Source organism: Entelurus aequoreus, linkage group LG16 (genome assembly GCF_033978785.1).
Source record: "Entelurus aequoreus isolate RoL-2023_Sb linkage group LG16, RoL_Eaeq_v1.1, whole genome shotgun sequence".
Classification (NCBI taxonomy): Eukaryota; Metazoa; Chordata; class Actinopteri; order Syngnathiformes; family Syngnathidae; genus Entelurus; species Entelurus aequoreus.
The window spans coordinates 17,280,671-17,296,297 of NC_084746.1; the positions used below are offsets into that span (position 1 = coordinate 17,280,671).

The following is a 15,627-nucleotide window of genomic DNA, read 5'->3' on the forward strand; positions in this document are numbered from 1 at the left end:
AGCCACTACTACCGACCATGCAGTCTGATAGTTTATATATCAATGATGAAATCTTAACATTGCAACACATGCCAATACGGCCGGGTTAACTTATAAAGTGCAATTTTAAATTTCCCGCTAAACTTCCGGTTGAAAACGCCTTTGGATGATGACGTATGCGCGTGACGTAGCCAGTGAAACAGAGGTATGGCTCACCATTGAAGCCAATACGAAATAGCTCTGTTTTCATCTCATTATTCCACAGTATTCTGGACATCTGTGTTGGTGAATCTGTTGCAATTTGTTCATTGCATTATGGAGAAAGAAGCTGAGCAAGCAAAGAAGAAAGTTGTCGGTGCGAAGCGGAGTATTTTGCGAGGGAAGTCAGCAACACAACACAGCCGGTGTTTCATTGTTTACATTCCCGAAAGATGCAGTCAAGATCGAAGAACTCGGACAACACAGACTCTTACCAGGAGGACTTTGATTTGGATACACAGACGCGATACCGTGAGTACGCAGCTGCGCTTTCAAACATTTGATCGCTTGCCCGTACATGCGTGTCACGTACGTAACTTTGGTTAAATATATAAGCTTTATGAACCTTGGGTTAGGTGAACGGTTCTTTGGACTGAGTGATTGTGTGTGTTGTGCAGGTGTTTGAATTGTATTGGCGGGTTATATGGACGGGATCCCGTCCATATAACCCGCTCGAACTAGTAGCTAGGAGCTAGCATAACAAACACCTAGGTGTTTTTATGCAGGATTAATTTGTGGCATATTAGATATAAGCCTGGTTGTGTTGTGGCTAATAGAGTATATATATGTCTTGTGTTTATTTACTGTTGTAGTCATTCCCAGCTGAATATCAGGTCACCCCCGGCTCTCACAGCATCTTCCCTATCTGAATCGCTTCCACTCTCCCACTAGTCCTTCACTTGCACTTTCCTCATCCACAAATCTTTCATCCTCGCTCAAATTAATGGGGAAATCGTCGCTTTCTCGGGCCGAATGGCTCTCACTTCTGGCGGCCATCATTGTAAACAATAGGGAACTTTGCGGAAATGTTCAATTGACTACGTCACGCTACTTCCGGTAGGGGCAAGCCTTTTTTTTTAATCAGATACCAAAAGTTGCGATCTTTATCGTCGTTGTTCTATACTAAATCCTTTCAGCAAAAATATGGCAATATCGCGAAATCATCAAGTATGACACATAGAATGGATCTGCTATCCCCATTTAAATAAAAAAAATTCATTTCAGTAGGCCTTTAAAGGGGAATTGCACATTTTTATATCGTTCAGTCATTATGAGAGACAAAAAAAAAGTTTTTCTAGTTTTTTTTTTTTCTAACAAAAAAATCATCTCGTTCTTGGTGGCTAGCAATGCAGCTAATGTTAGCAATCAATTCTACCTCTAAATGACTTTAAAAATGCTTTCAAAAAGCATCAACAATACTTAATTTACGTTCTGTAACCTGTATAATAACCAAACTGTAGCAACATTGTTATTGTAAGAGGAACTCTTTTTTTTTTTTTCTAGCGTACTAACACATCAACATGCTACGGTATTAGCCGTAAAAGCTAACTACGGCAAGAGATGAGATAGCTTTTGAGTTTGTAATACACAACACTGTGATAGGACACCAATCTGTACAGAGTGAAAAACATGAACTATGATATTACAGTATCTGTAAAGTATTATTTCATGATTTGATTGTACTGTATTTTCTGGACTATAAGGTGCACTTAAAATCAATTTTTTTTCCCTCAAAACTCGACAGTGCGCCTTATAACCCGGTGCACCTAATGTACAGAATTATGCTGGTTTTCCTTACCGACCTCGAAGCAATTTTATTTGGTACATGATGTAATGATGTGTGTGACCAGTAGATGGCAGTCAAACATAAGAGATACGTGTAGACTGCAATATGACTCAAGTAAACAACACCAACATTTTATATGTTCCATTGAGAATATAGAACATTACACACGGCGCTCAAAAGTCTATCAAAATGTTTTAGTAGGACTTTGGTAAGCTATGAAGCCACACCGCTTGATGGATTGTACTGTGCTTCAACATAAGAGTATTATTATGGTGTGTGTATAAGGTAAGACATATTAGCTGGCCTTTTGTTTCGCAATATTATGCTAAAACAATGGGAGGGCTCCCATTGTTTGTAGCTTTGTCGTCGGAGGTTAGCCTGTCCGGAGCGGAGGTGTCGTCTGGAGGATTTGGGGGTGAGTAGTTCTTTGAAGTAGAGGGGGGCATTTCCACGGAGGCACTGGTGGGTTAGTAGGGAGACTTTGTATTCAATCCTGAGAGGAACAGGAAGCCAGTGAAGGGATTGGAGAATTGGTGCGATATGGTCGTATTTCCTAGCAGCACTACCCGGTCGGGCTTTCTGCTCCGCCGCTCCCAGTCTGTGGAACGCTCTCCCTGACCACCTGAGGGCACCACAGACTGTGAATGCTTTTAAAAAAGGCTTAAAAACCCTTCTTTTTTTTTTAAAAAAAAGCATTTTTTTAGATATATGCATACTAGTTCTAGGTTGTTTTTTTTATTATCTTTTTATTTTTTTTAATACACTGTAGCACTTTGAGGTTGTTTGCTCAATGTAAAGTGCTTTTTACAAATAAAATCTATTATTATTATTATTATTATAATTCTATGCTGTGAATGACTTCAGGAAAAAGTCATTAATTTCAAGAAAACTGCTTCACTGTTGATTTTTGTCCCCCCCCCAGGACTCCCACGTGTGCGCTTTATGTGTGGCGTCACCGAAACATTGAAGCCTGAACGCTGGGTGTTCAAGTCCGCGGGCGGAACACACCTGTGCCGACTGCAGCTGCCACTCAAACTGGCCTGGGCCGTCTCCATCCACAAGAGTCAGGTGGGGCCGGCCATGTTTACGCAAATGTTGGAAGATGACTTGAGTGATTGCGTGCCCTCACTCGTTCTCCCTGAGTCACTGACGTACTTGTTGCATGTCTATTTTTAATTCAATTTGCCACAAAACTGAATTATTTTCCTCTTTTTTTTGCCCCCTGCATCCAATCCCATCCATACTGCTAAAAATAGCATGCAATCTCCTAAAGCGGTGTTTTTCCAACCTTTTTTGAGCCAAGGCACATTTTTTTTCATTGAAAAAATGCGGAGGCACACCACCAGCAGAAATCATTACAAAACGAAACTCAGTTGACCGTAAAAAGTAGTTTTCGCAATTGTTGAATATGACTTTAAACCATACCTGGGCAAAGTAAGGCCCGGGGGCCACATGCGGTCCGGTAAGCTTTTTAATCTGGCCCGATGGACATTCCCAAATAATTTTATTTTTATTTTTAAGATGGAAAGTGTAGCTGCCATTATGATGTGCATTAATCTTTTTAAATGACCGTAAGTCTTGAACTATACAAATTATTTTAATGGTTGGAATCTGCGCTTTTGCATGATATATTAGTTACTATGGTCATCTAATTAGTTACTATGGTAATCTAAGTCACAGCAGCTCATATGAGGCACCAAGCAGTGTGGGTGGGGAGTGTTTCCAGAGCGGCCAGCCTGAAAAGTGGGTGTCAGGGACAGACGTGGAAGGAGATTTTTACAACAAAGTTCAGGCCTACTGAAACCCACTACTACTGACCACGCAGTCTGATAGTTTATATATCAATGATGAAATCTTAACATTGCAACACATGCCAATACGGCCGGGTTAACTTATAAAGTGCAATTTTAAATATCCCGCTAAACTTCCGGTTGAAAACGTCTATGTATGATGACGTATGCGCGTGACGTCAATCGTTGAAACGGAGGTATTCGGCCACATTGTATCCAATACAAAAAAGCTCTGTTTTCATCTCAAAATTCCACAGTATTCTGGACATCTGTGTTGGTGAATCTTTTGCCATTTGTTTAATGAACAATGAAGACTGCAAAGAAGAAAGTTGTAGGTGGGATCGGTGTATTAGCGGCGGACTACAGCAACACAACCAGGAGGACTTTGAGATGGATAGCAGACGCGCTAGCCGCCGACCTCACCTTAACTTCCTCCGTCCCCGGGCCGCCGACCGCATCTATGATCGGGTGAAGTCCTTCGTCGCTCCGTCGATCGCTGGAACGCAGGTGAGCACGGGTGTTGATGAGCAGATGAGGGCTGGCTGGCGTAGGTGGATAGCTAATGTTTTTGGCATAGCTCTGTGAGGTCCCGTTGCTAAGTTAGCTTCAATGGCGTCGTTAGCAACAGCATTGTTAAGCTTCGCCAGCCTGGAAAGCTTTAACCGTGTATTTACATGTCCATGGTTTAATAGTATTGTTGATTTTCTGTCTATCCTTCCAGTCAGGGGTTTATTTATTTTGTTTCTATCTGCATTTAAGCCCGATGCTATCACGTTAGCTCCGTAGCTAAAGAGCTTCACCGATGTATTGTCGCGGAGATAAAAGTCACTGTGAATGTCCATTTCGCGTTCTCGACTCTCATTTTCAAGAGGATATAGTATCTGAGGTGGTTTAAAATACAAATCCGTGATCCACAATAGAAAAAGGAGCGAGTGTGGAATCCAATGAACCCTTGTACCTAAGTTACGGTCAGAGCGAAAAAAGATACGTCCTGCACTGCACGCTAGTCCTTCACTCTCACGTTCCTCATCCACGAATCTTTCATCCTCGCTCAAATTAATGGGGTAATCGTCGCTTTCTCGGTCCGAATTTGTCTCGCTGCATTGAAAACAATGGGGAAATATGAGCAGCCCTTCCTCCTGTGACGTCACGCTACTTCCGGTAGGGGCAAGGCTTTTTTTAATCAGAGACCAAAAGTTGCGAACTTTATCGTCGTTGTCCTATACTAAATTCTTTCAGCAAAAATATGGCAATATCGCAAAATGATCAAGTATGACACATAAAATAGATCTGCGATCCCCGTTTGAATAAAACAAATTCATTTAAGTAGGCCTTTAGTGATATATCAGATTGTAGGTGGGGTTTTTTTACCCTTCGTGTTCATATTTTGCCGTTTGTTGCATTTCGCTTCATTGTAAAATATGTGGATGGAGAGGGGGTGTGACGTTCATATGTTGTCAATATTCAGTGTTTTATCGTTCGTAGTTAATATTGTAAATCCCACATTCTTTATGGACATGTACATTCTATGTCTTATTCAGTAAAAAAAAATTTTAAATTCCAGTCCGTCATAACGTTTTTAGCATTCAGACATTATTGTGACTTTTTGTATTAGTGTTCCTAAAAATAGATATACCGGCCCCCAGACACATTTTTTTCTGTACATTTGGCCCCCGGGTCAAAATAATTGCCCAGGCTTGCTTTAAACCATAACCAACTTTGCATCACTATAGCTCTTGTCTCAAAGTAGGTGTACTGTCACTACCTGTCACATCACACTCTGACTTATTTGGAGTTTTTTGATGTTTTCCTGTGTGTAGTGTTTTAGTTCTCGTCTTGCGCTCCTATTTTGGTGGCTTTTTCTCTTTATTTGGTATTTTCCTGTCTTCCTTGACCGCTATTCCCCACACCTGCTTTGTTTTAGCAATCAAGAACATTTCAGTTGTTTTTTATCCTTCTTTGTGGGGACATTGTTGATTGTCATGTCATGTTCGGATGCACATTGTCTTTGCTCCACAGTAAGTCTTTGCTGTCGTCCAGCATTCTGTTTTTGTTTACTTTGTAGCCAGTTCAGTTTTAGTTTCGTTCTGCATAGCCTTCCCTAAACTTCAATGCCTTTTCTTAGGGGCACTCACCTTTTGTTTATTTTTGGTTCAAGCATTAGATACCGTTTTACCTGCACGCTGCCTCCCGCTGTTTCCGACATCTACAGAGCAATTAGCTACCGGCTGCCACCTACTGATATGGAAGAGTATTACACGGTTACTCTGCCGATCTCCAGACAGTGCAGACACTCAACAACAACACATTATTTGCGGATTATAATTACTGGTTTGCAAAAAATATTTTTAACCCAAATAGGTGAAGTTAGATCATCTCCCACGGCACACCACAGTGGTTGAAAAACACTGTCCTAAAGCGTAATCACTCTGATTCAAGGTGGAAATCTTCCTGCATACATTTGGACAAAAAGAACGTTACGTCTGCCCACCGATCGGCGTAATCCACTCACGTTTCTATCGGCGGCACAGAAGGATTCATCACTGCAGGCTAAACGAGACCATAAAAGTTCCAGACGGTCCGCTCGCCCTCAGGAGGAATCATAAAGTCGGTCCTTAACTCCTCACGCAGCCTTTCCGGGTAACGCTGAAAGAATAGGACGTCAGTGTCAGGAAAGAGAAAGTAAGGCCTTGCAAATTGACGTCAAAGGACCTCTTCCTCTAAGTCGGCCTTTGACTTGCCGACTGCTCGGATGTTCATATATTCCCATTTAGATGAAGAATGTCTCATAAACAAGCCAGGAAACGGGCTGGGGGGGGGACAAGTGCTTTTTGTGTCGTTCTCACCTTTCCCAAATCTTAAATGGCTGTCAAAGTGTCCCAATTTGTCGGATTATATCCTCAGCCTTTTACTGTCCAGGTGAGAGGCATGATTTCTGATCTAGAACAGGGGTGTCAAACTCAAATACAGAGTGGGCCAAAATTTAAAACTGAACAAAGCCGCGGGCCAAGGTTGAACAAATTAACCTTTTAATAGGGACCCAAACAAGTTTTGCATTGAATATTGAACAAGCAAGGCTTATATAACTTTATAGTGACATGCAAAATCCAGTTTCAAATAATAATAATAATAATTAAAAAATATCAATGGCATATCAAATATAATTTAAATAAAAATGTAATGCCTCTTTCCTATTTGCAGCCTTCTAAATATCAACATTAACTTTTTCCACAGGCTAATAAATTAGAAAATAAAAAAACAATGAATAAAACAACCATTCAGGACTTTAAACTGCTCAGTTTGCAACACACTGATCTAATCTGATGTGCCCAAGCCAGATACCTGCCATCTTTTCTTGGATGCTACTTCATTAATGTCGGGGCTCAGGCTTTGAGCTGAGGCAACCTTCATTATCCAACGAAGGTGTTCATCAGTCATTATATCTCATATTCCACCCGGACCACAGTCTTGGGGGCGTGCCGTAAAGGCACTGCCTTTATCGTCCTCTACGAGCTGTCCGCTTTTCATCCATTCTAACAACGTGCCGGCCCAGTCACGAGATGTGTGCGGCTTCTGTACGCACACACACACGTGAATGCAACGCATACTTCATCAACAGCGATACAGGTTACACTGAGGGTGGCCGTATAAACAACTTTAACACTGTTAGAAATATGCGCCACACTGTGAATCCACACCAAACAAGAATGACAAACACATTTCGGGGGAACATCCGCACCGTAACACAACATAAACACAACAGAACAAATACCCAGAACCCTTTGCAGTCCTAACTCTTGCGGGACACCCCCCTCCCCACACACACAAACACACACCTTGTTGAGTTAGTGCTGCAAAGGATTCTGGGTATTTGTTCTGTTGTGTTTATGTTGTGTTACGGTGCGGATGTTCTCCCGAAATGTGTTCGTCATTCTTGTTTGGTGTGGATTCACAGTGTGGCGCATATTTGTAACAGTGTTAAAGTTGTTTATACGGTCAACCTCAGTGTAACCTGTATGGCTGTTGATCAAGTATGCTTGCATTCTAATGTGTGTGCGTGCAGAAGCCGCACATATTATGTGACTGGGCCAGCACACGTTGGACTGGATGAAAAGCGGACGTGACGATTTTCGGGAGGGGCACTGAAATTTGGGAGTCTCCCGGGAGGGTTGGCAAGTATGAGAATTAGCGGTGAATGCGGTGTTACCGCGGCACCGCAGTGTATATAATCGGCGGGCCAGCTCTAGTGTTAATTTGATATCGCCTCAAGGGCCAAGTAAAATTACACGGCGGGCCAAATGTGGCCCGTGGGCCAGAGTTTGATGCCCATGATCTAGAATAAACTTCCCGGGAGAAAGGGAGCCAGGAAAACCCCTCGCCGGTCTTTTACGTCGAAACTGTACACAGGAAGTGAACACGTCGCCGCTATAAATAGTTTGTCTGTGTAAGTGTTTGTAATAACAATATCACTAATACTTGTTAAAGGCCTACTGAAAGCCACTACTACCGACCACGCAGTCTGATAGTTTATATATCAATGATGAAATCTTAACAATGCAACACATGCCAATACGGCCGGGTTAACTTATGAAGAGCAATTTTAAATTTCCCGCGAAACTTCCGGTTGAAAACGTCTATGTATGATGACGTATGCGCGTGACGTCAATCGTTGAATATCCGACGCTAGCCGCCGACCGCATTGATGATCGGGTGAAGTCCTTCGTCGCGCCGTCGATTGCTGGAACGCAGGTGAGCACGGGTGTTGATGAGCAGATGAGGGCTGGCGTAGGTGGAGCGCTAATGTTTTTTATCATAGCTCTGGCGAGGTCCCGTAGCTAAGTTAGCTTCAATGGCATCGTTAGCAACAGCATTGCTAGGCTTCGACAGGCGGCACAGCATTAGCCGTGTAGTTACAGGTCCAGTGTTTGGTTCGGTGTCTCCTGATTAGTAGTATTGTTAATCTTCTGTCTATCCTTCCAGTCAGGGGCTTATTTCTTTTGTTTCTATCTGCATTTAAGCACGATGCTATCACGTTAGCTCCGTAGCCAAAGTGCTTCACCGATGTATTGTCGTGGAGATAAAAGTCACTGTGAATGTCCATTTCGCGTTCTCGACTCTCATTTTCAAGAGGATATAGTATCCGAGGTGGTTTAAAATACAAATCCGTGATCCACAATAGAAAAAGGAGAAAGTGTGGAATCCAATGAGCCCTTTTACCTAAGTAACGGTCAGAGCGAAAAAAGATACGACCTGCACTGCACTCTAGTCCTTCACTCTTAAGTTCCTCATCCACAAATCTTTCATCCTTGCTCAAATGGGGTAATCGTCGCTTTCTCGGTCCGAAACGCTCTCGCTGCATTGTAAACAATGGGGAAATGTGAGGAGCCTTTCAACCTGTGACGTCACGCTACTTCCGGTACAGGCAAGGCTTTTTTTTTATCAGCGACCAAAAGTTGCGAACTTTATCGTCGATGTTCTCTACTAAATCCTTTCAGCAAAAATATGGCAATATCGCAAAATGATCAAGTATGAAACATAGAATGGATCTGCTATCCCCGTTTAAATAAAAACATTTAATTTCAGTAGGCCTTTAATATTCAAGTCACCAAATGTAAATGGAGTGTTGTTGGCGCTTTTTGAATGTTTTAATTGGATTTTATGGGTATATAAAACATGCTGACTGTTATCATGCTATCTTTAGCACACATGCTAAGTGTTAGCATTTTTGTGTAAACATGCTACTGTTTTAGGCTAGCCCCGTGGCTCATTTTGTACAGTTACACTTAAAACTTATGGTTTCAGACACTCTGCAGCATCTTAAAAGTACGGCGGCTTCCGGCAAAGATAGCAGGCCCATCAAAATTTTTGCGGGAATTTTGTAGTTGTTATTATTGTTTTGCAGCTGGTTGAAGTTTTCCCACACGTTGCCCTTCACTGGTGTCAGCTGCTTCATTTAACCTTCTACCAACAAATACGTGGTCACTCACAAATCTCTCTGCCGTCTTGACGTCACTTTCTAATATCCTCCCTGGCTGGGAGACAAAACAAGAGCGAGAGAGCCCTGTGGGTAATTGAGTTCATTTTCTGGCGGCAATGTTTCATCTCCGCCAGAGAACGCAAGGATCAGCAGCTCCGCGCGTGGAAATGAGATCACTGTGGTGGAGAAGGTGTGTGCACTTTTAATGAGCGCTTCTTCGTGTCTTCCAGGGGATGACCTTAGACTGTGTGGAGATCTCCCTGGCCCGTGTCTTTGAGAGCGGCCAGGCCTACGTGGCCTTGTCGCGGGCTCGGAGCTTGGAGGGTCTGAGGGTTATGGACTTTGACCCGCGTGTGGTGCGGGCGGACCCCGAGGTGCTTCTCTTCTACAAGAAGTTGAGGAAAGAGAGGCTGCTCCTGCAGGTGCGTGAGGAACCTCTCCCTTTATTTCAACGCAATGGTTTCCTTCAGTGGCTTAAAAGGGACACTCATTTATGTACAAAACCCAAAACCAGTGAAGTTGGCTCGTTGTGTAATTCGTGAATAAAAACAGAATACAATGATTTGCAAATCCTTTTCTAACTTATATTCAATTGAATAGACTGCAAAGACAAGATATTTAATGTTCCAACTAATTTTTTTTTGCAAATCATTAACTTAGAATTTATTGGCAGCAACACATTGCAAAAAAGTTGTCACAGGGGCATTTTTACCACTGTGTTACATGGCCTTTCCTTTTAACAACACTCAGTAAACGTTTGGGAACTGAGGAGACACATTTTTGAAGCTTTTCAGGTGGAATTCTTTCCCATTCTTGCTTGATGTACAGCTTAGGTTGTTCAACAGTTTCCGTTGTGGTATTTTAGGCTTCATAATGCGCCACACATTTTCAATGGGAGACAGGTCTGGACTACAGGCAGGCCAGTCTAGTACCCGCACTCTTTTACTATGAAGCCACGCTGTTGTAACATGTGGCTTGGCATTGTCTTGCTGAAATAAGCAGGGGCGTCCATGAAAAAGAAGTTGCTTGGATGGCAACATATGTTGCTCCAAAACCTGTATGTACCTTTCAGCATTAATGGTGCCTTCACAGATGTGTAAGTTACCCATGTCTTGGGCACTAATACACCCCCATACCATCACAGATGCTGGCTTTTCAACTTTGCGCCTATAACAATCCGGATGGTTCTTTTCCTCTTTGGTCCGGAGGACATGACGTCTACAATTTCCAAAAATGTGATCTCGCCAGAACACAGAACACTTTTCCACTTTGCATCAGTCCATCTTAGATGAGCTCGGGTCCAGCGAATCCGGCAGCACTTCTGGGTGTTGTTGATAAATGGTTTTTGCTTTGCATAGTAGAGTTTTAACTCTCACTTACAGATGTAGTGACAAATTGTGGTTACTGACAGTGGTTTTCTGAAGTGTTCCTGAGCCCATGTGGTGATATCCTTTACACGCTGATTTCGCTTTTTGATGCAGTACCGCCTGAGGGATGGAAGGTCCATAATATCATCGCTTACATGCAGTGATTTCTCCAAATTTTCTGAACCTTTTGATGATATTACGGACCGTAGATGGTGAAATCCCTAAATTCCTTGCAATAACTCGTTGAGAAATGTTGTTCTTAAACTGTTGGACAATTTGCTCACGCATTTGTTGACAAAGTGGTGACCCTCGCCCCATCCTTGTTTGTGAATGACTGAGCATTTCATGGAAGCTGCTTTTATACCCAATCATGGCACCCACCTGTTCCCAATTAGCATGTTCACCTGTGGGATGTTCCAAATACGTGTTTGATGAGCACTCCTCAACTTTCTCAGTCTTTTTTGCCACCTGTGGCAGCTTTTTTGAAACATGTTGCAGGCCTCAAATTCCAAATGAGCTAATATTTGCAAAAAATAACAAAGTTTACCAGTTACAATGTTAATTATATTGTCTTTGCAGTCTATTCAATTGAATATAAGTTGAAAAGGATTTGCAAATCATTGTATTCTATCTTTATTTACCATTTGTATATTGATGCAGTTTTACATTTATTTTCGTTTCACTAAATAAGCGTTTATTACTTGCAACTTAAAAAAAACACTTAAATTAGTTTTCACATTTATTAAAGTAATGAACATGTGTGCAAAACTGGACCATAATTGCCTGATACTAAAAGAGCTGGTGGGGTTTCTTAATGAGGTTTTAGAACTGTCTGCGATTCTATAATCGTCCATGTCCGAGTTGCGATGCATCTAAAAATCCATTATTTTCTAGACTCGTACTAGACTGGCCTGCCTGTAGTCCAGATCTGTCTCCCATTGAAAATGTGTGGCGCATTATGAAGCCTAAAATACCACAACAGAGACCCCCGGACTGTTGAACAACTTAAGCTGTATATTTAAGCAAGAATGGGAAAGAATTCCACCTGAAAAGCTTCAAAAATGTGTCTCCTCAGTTCCCAAACGTTTACTGAGTGTTGTTAAAAGGAAAGGCCATGTAACACAGTGGTAAAAATGCCCCTGTGACAACTTTTTTGCAATGTGTTGCTGCCATTAAATTCTAAGTTAATGATTATTTGCAAAAACATATTAAGTTTCTCCTATGAGCCAAAAGCTCATAGGACTCCTGAGGCAGCGGACAGGTACCGACAGGCCTAACGGTGTGCGGCTTCGGCGGTCGCGGAGGCAAAAACTCGGACATGGGAGGAGTTCGGGGAAGCCATGGAAAACGACTTCCGGACGGCTTCGAAGCGATTCTGGACCACCATCCGCCGCCTCAGGAAGGGGAAGCAGTGCACTATCAACACCGTGTATGGTGAGGATGGTGTTCTGCTGACCTCGACTGCGGATGTTGTGGATCGGTGGAGGGAATACTTCGAAGACCTCCTCAATCCCACCTACACGTCTTCCTATGAGGAAGCAGTGCCTGGGGAATCTGTGGTGGGCTCTCCTATTTCTGGGGCTGAGGTTGCTGAGGTAGTTAAAAAGCTCCTCGGTGGCAAGGCCCCGGGGGTGGATGAGATCCGCCCAGAGTTCCTTAAGGCTCTGGATGCTGTGGGGCTGTCTCGGTTGACAAGACTCTGCAGCATCGCGTGGACATCGGGGGCGATACCTCTGGATTGGCAGACTGGGGTGGTGGTTCCTCTCTTTAAGAAGGGGAACCGGAGGGTGTGTTCTAACTATCGTGGGATCACACTCAGCCTTCCCGGTATGGTCTATTCAGGTGTGCTGGAGAGGAGGCTACGCCGGATAGTCGAACCTCGGATTCAGGAGGAACAGTGTGGTTTTCGTCCTGGTCGTGGAACTGTGGACCAGCTCTATACTCTCGGCAGGGTCCTTGAGGGTGCATGGGAGTTTGCCCAACCAGTCTACATGTGTTTTGAGGACTTGGAGAAGGCATTCGACCGTGTCCCTCGGGAAGTCCTGTGGGGAGTGCTCAGAGAGTATGGGGTATCGGACTGTCTGATTGTGGTGGTCCGCTCCCTGTATGATCAGTGCCAGAGTTTGGTCTGCATTGCCGGCAGTAAGTCGGACACGTTTCCAGTGAGGGTTGGACTCCGCCAAGGCTGCCCTTTGTCACCGATTCTGTTCATAACTTTTATGGACAGAATTTCTAGGCGCAGTCAAGGCGTTGAGGGGATCCGGTTTGGTGGCTGCAAGATTAGGTCTCTGCTTTTTGCAGATGATGTGGTACTGATGGCTTCATCTGGCCAGGATCTTCAGCTTTCACTGGATCGGATCGCAGCTGAGTGTGAAGCGACTGGGATGAGAATCAGCACCTCCAAGTCCGAGTCCATGGTTCTCGCCCGGAAAAGGGTGGAGTGCCATCTCCGGGTTGGGGAGGAGACCCTGCCCCAAGTGGAGGAGTTCAAGTACCTCGGAGTCTTGTTCACGAGTGAGGGAAGAGTGGATGGTGAGATCGACAGGCGGATCGGTGCGGCGTCTTCAGTAATGCGGACGCTGTATCGATCTGTTGTGGTGAAGAAGGAGCTGAGCCGGAAGGCAAAGCTCTCAATTTACCGGTCGATCTACGTTCTCATCCTCACCTATGGTCATGAGCTTTGGGTTATGACCGAAAGGACAAGATCACGGGTACAAGCGGCCGAAATGAGTTTCCTCCGCCGGGTGGCGGGGCTCTCCCTTAGAGATAGGGTGAGAAGCTCTGCCGGGAGCTCAAAGTAAAGCCGCTGCTCCTCCACATCGAGAGGAGCCAGATGAGGTGGTTCTGGTCAGGATGCCACCCAAACGCCTCCCTATGGAGGTGTTTAGGGCACGTCCGACCGGTAGGAGGCCACGGGGAAGACCCAGGACACGTTGGGAAGACTATGTCTCCCGGCTGGCCTGGGAACGCCCCGGGATCCCCCGGGAGGAGCTGGACGAAGTGGCTGGGGAGAGGGAAGTCTGGGTTTCCCTGCTTAGGCTGCTGCCCCCGCGACCCGACCTCGGATAAGCGGAAGAAGATGGATGGATATTAAGTTTCTCAGTTTGAACATTAAATATCTTGTCTTTGCAGTCTATTCAGTTGAATATAAGTTGAAAAGGATTTGCAAATCATTGTATTGTTTTATTCACGAATTACGCAACGTGCCATTTTCACTGGTTTTGCTAGTAGAGCGTAGATGATGCTGTGTTCTGCACAACTACTGAACATGTTCTTCCTAACCAATTTGTGTCTGCAGACTGCCATGGAGGATTATGTCGACAGTGGCAACAGAGAGAATCTTCGGTGAGAACGTTTCTGCAGGTTCCAACTTTATTGCACTTGCTACAAGGTGGGAAACATCCACCATCTTGTGGCCTTTTATTGCCATCCAAAATGTAGTCATACTGCCATCATGTGTTCGATAGTGTCTTTTTTAAATAAAGATTTTTAATGTCATGTGTATTGGGATTGATCAAATGTATTGAAGTTTATTGTTATAAATATAGCTGCAGGAATGTTTTGAGATATTTTGTCAGATGTGAGTGTAAAAGTAACAAATCTTCTGGTCAAACATGAAATGACTTGTGCAAGGCAGCTGGGGAGATTGAAAAGTTGGGCAGATGTATTATATTTTGAAATAAGGCTGGAACATAACCAAATGTGGGAAAAAGTGAGGCGCTGTGAATACTTTCCAGATGCACTGCACATGATCACTACCATGACGTGTTAATGAAGTGCATGTAAACACTTTCAGGACAATGAAAGTTGTCCAATTATTTGAAGCTGGAGCTTTTATTGGTACTTTTGAACATTATATGATTTTCAATTTGTGTCATATTTTTATTTTTTACCACAAACCAAAACCTAATGTCTATCATGTTAGTTCCAAACATAAAAATAACGTTTGTCATCTTCCTTCCCTCAGTTGCTCCACATCACTTGAATTCACATTCTTTAGCATTTTCAAAGCATCTTCAATGTTGGAATTATTTTCCATGTAAAAAAAAACAAACGTACAAAGTAAACATTATGTATTTTTTCTCCTTCATAAAAATCAAACGGCTATAATTTATTATTGCAAAACAAAGTGATCACCACAAAATAATACACAAAATTGGATATGTATTTACCTCAATTATACAATATTGTGTAATGTAGGGCTGCAACTAACAACTAATTTGATAATCGATTAATCTGTCGATTATTACTTCGATTAATCAGATAAAAGAGACAAACTACATTTCTATCCTTTCCAGTATTTTATTGGGAAAAAAACAGCATACTGGCACCATACTTATTTTGATTATTGTTTCTCAGCTGTTTGTAAATGTTGCAGTTTATAAATAAAGGTAGCCTCTGCGCATAGCATAGATCCAACGAATTGATGACTAAATTAATTGCCAACTATTTTTATAATCGATTTTAATCGATTAGTTGTTACAGCCCTAGTGTAATGTAAACATTTATTTTGCTTGATTGTAATTATAATTCATAAAATGCCAATGAGAGTATGGGGTATCGGACTGTCTGATTGTGGTGGTCCGCTCCCTGTATGATCAGTGCCAGAGTTTGGTCCGCATTGCCGGCAGTAAGTCGGACACGTTTCCAGTGAGGGTTGGACTCCGCCAAGGCTGCCTTTTGTCACCG

The 15,627-nt window shown here is 43.1% G+C and overlaps 1 protein-coding gene across 2 annotated transcripts in view; it reads left to right on the top strand.

Annotated features, from left to right (window-relative positions):
• The window catches only part of pif1 (PIF1 5'-to-3' DNA helicase homolog (S. cerevisiae)), a 72,213-nt gene extending 57,773 nt beyond the window's left edge, over positions 1 to 14,440 (top strand). For both annotated transcript variants that reach the window (XM_062022262.1, XM_062022261.1), the window contains exons 11-13: positions 2,727 to 2,872; positions 9,802 to 9,993; positions 14,237 to 14,440. In XM_062022262.1, the coding sequence (XP_061878246.1) occupies positions 2,727 to 2,872; positions 9,802 to 9,993; positions 14,237 to 14,287 (389 nt within the window). In that variant the 3' untranslated portion in view covers positions 14,288 to 14,440. The remainder of the gene's footprint in view (positions 1 to 2,726; positions 2,873 to 9,801; positions 9,994 to 14,236) is intronic.
• Positions 14,441 to 15,627: the final 1,187 nt, after the last annotated feature.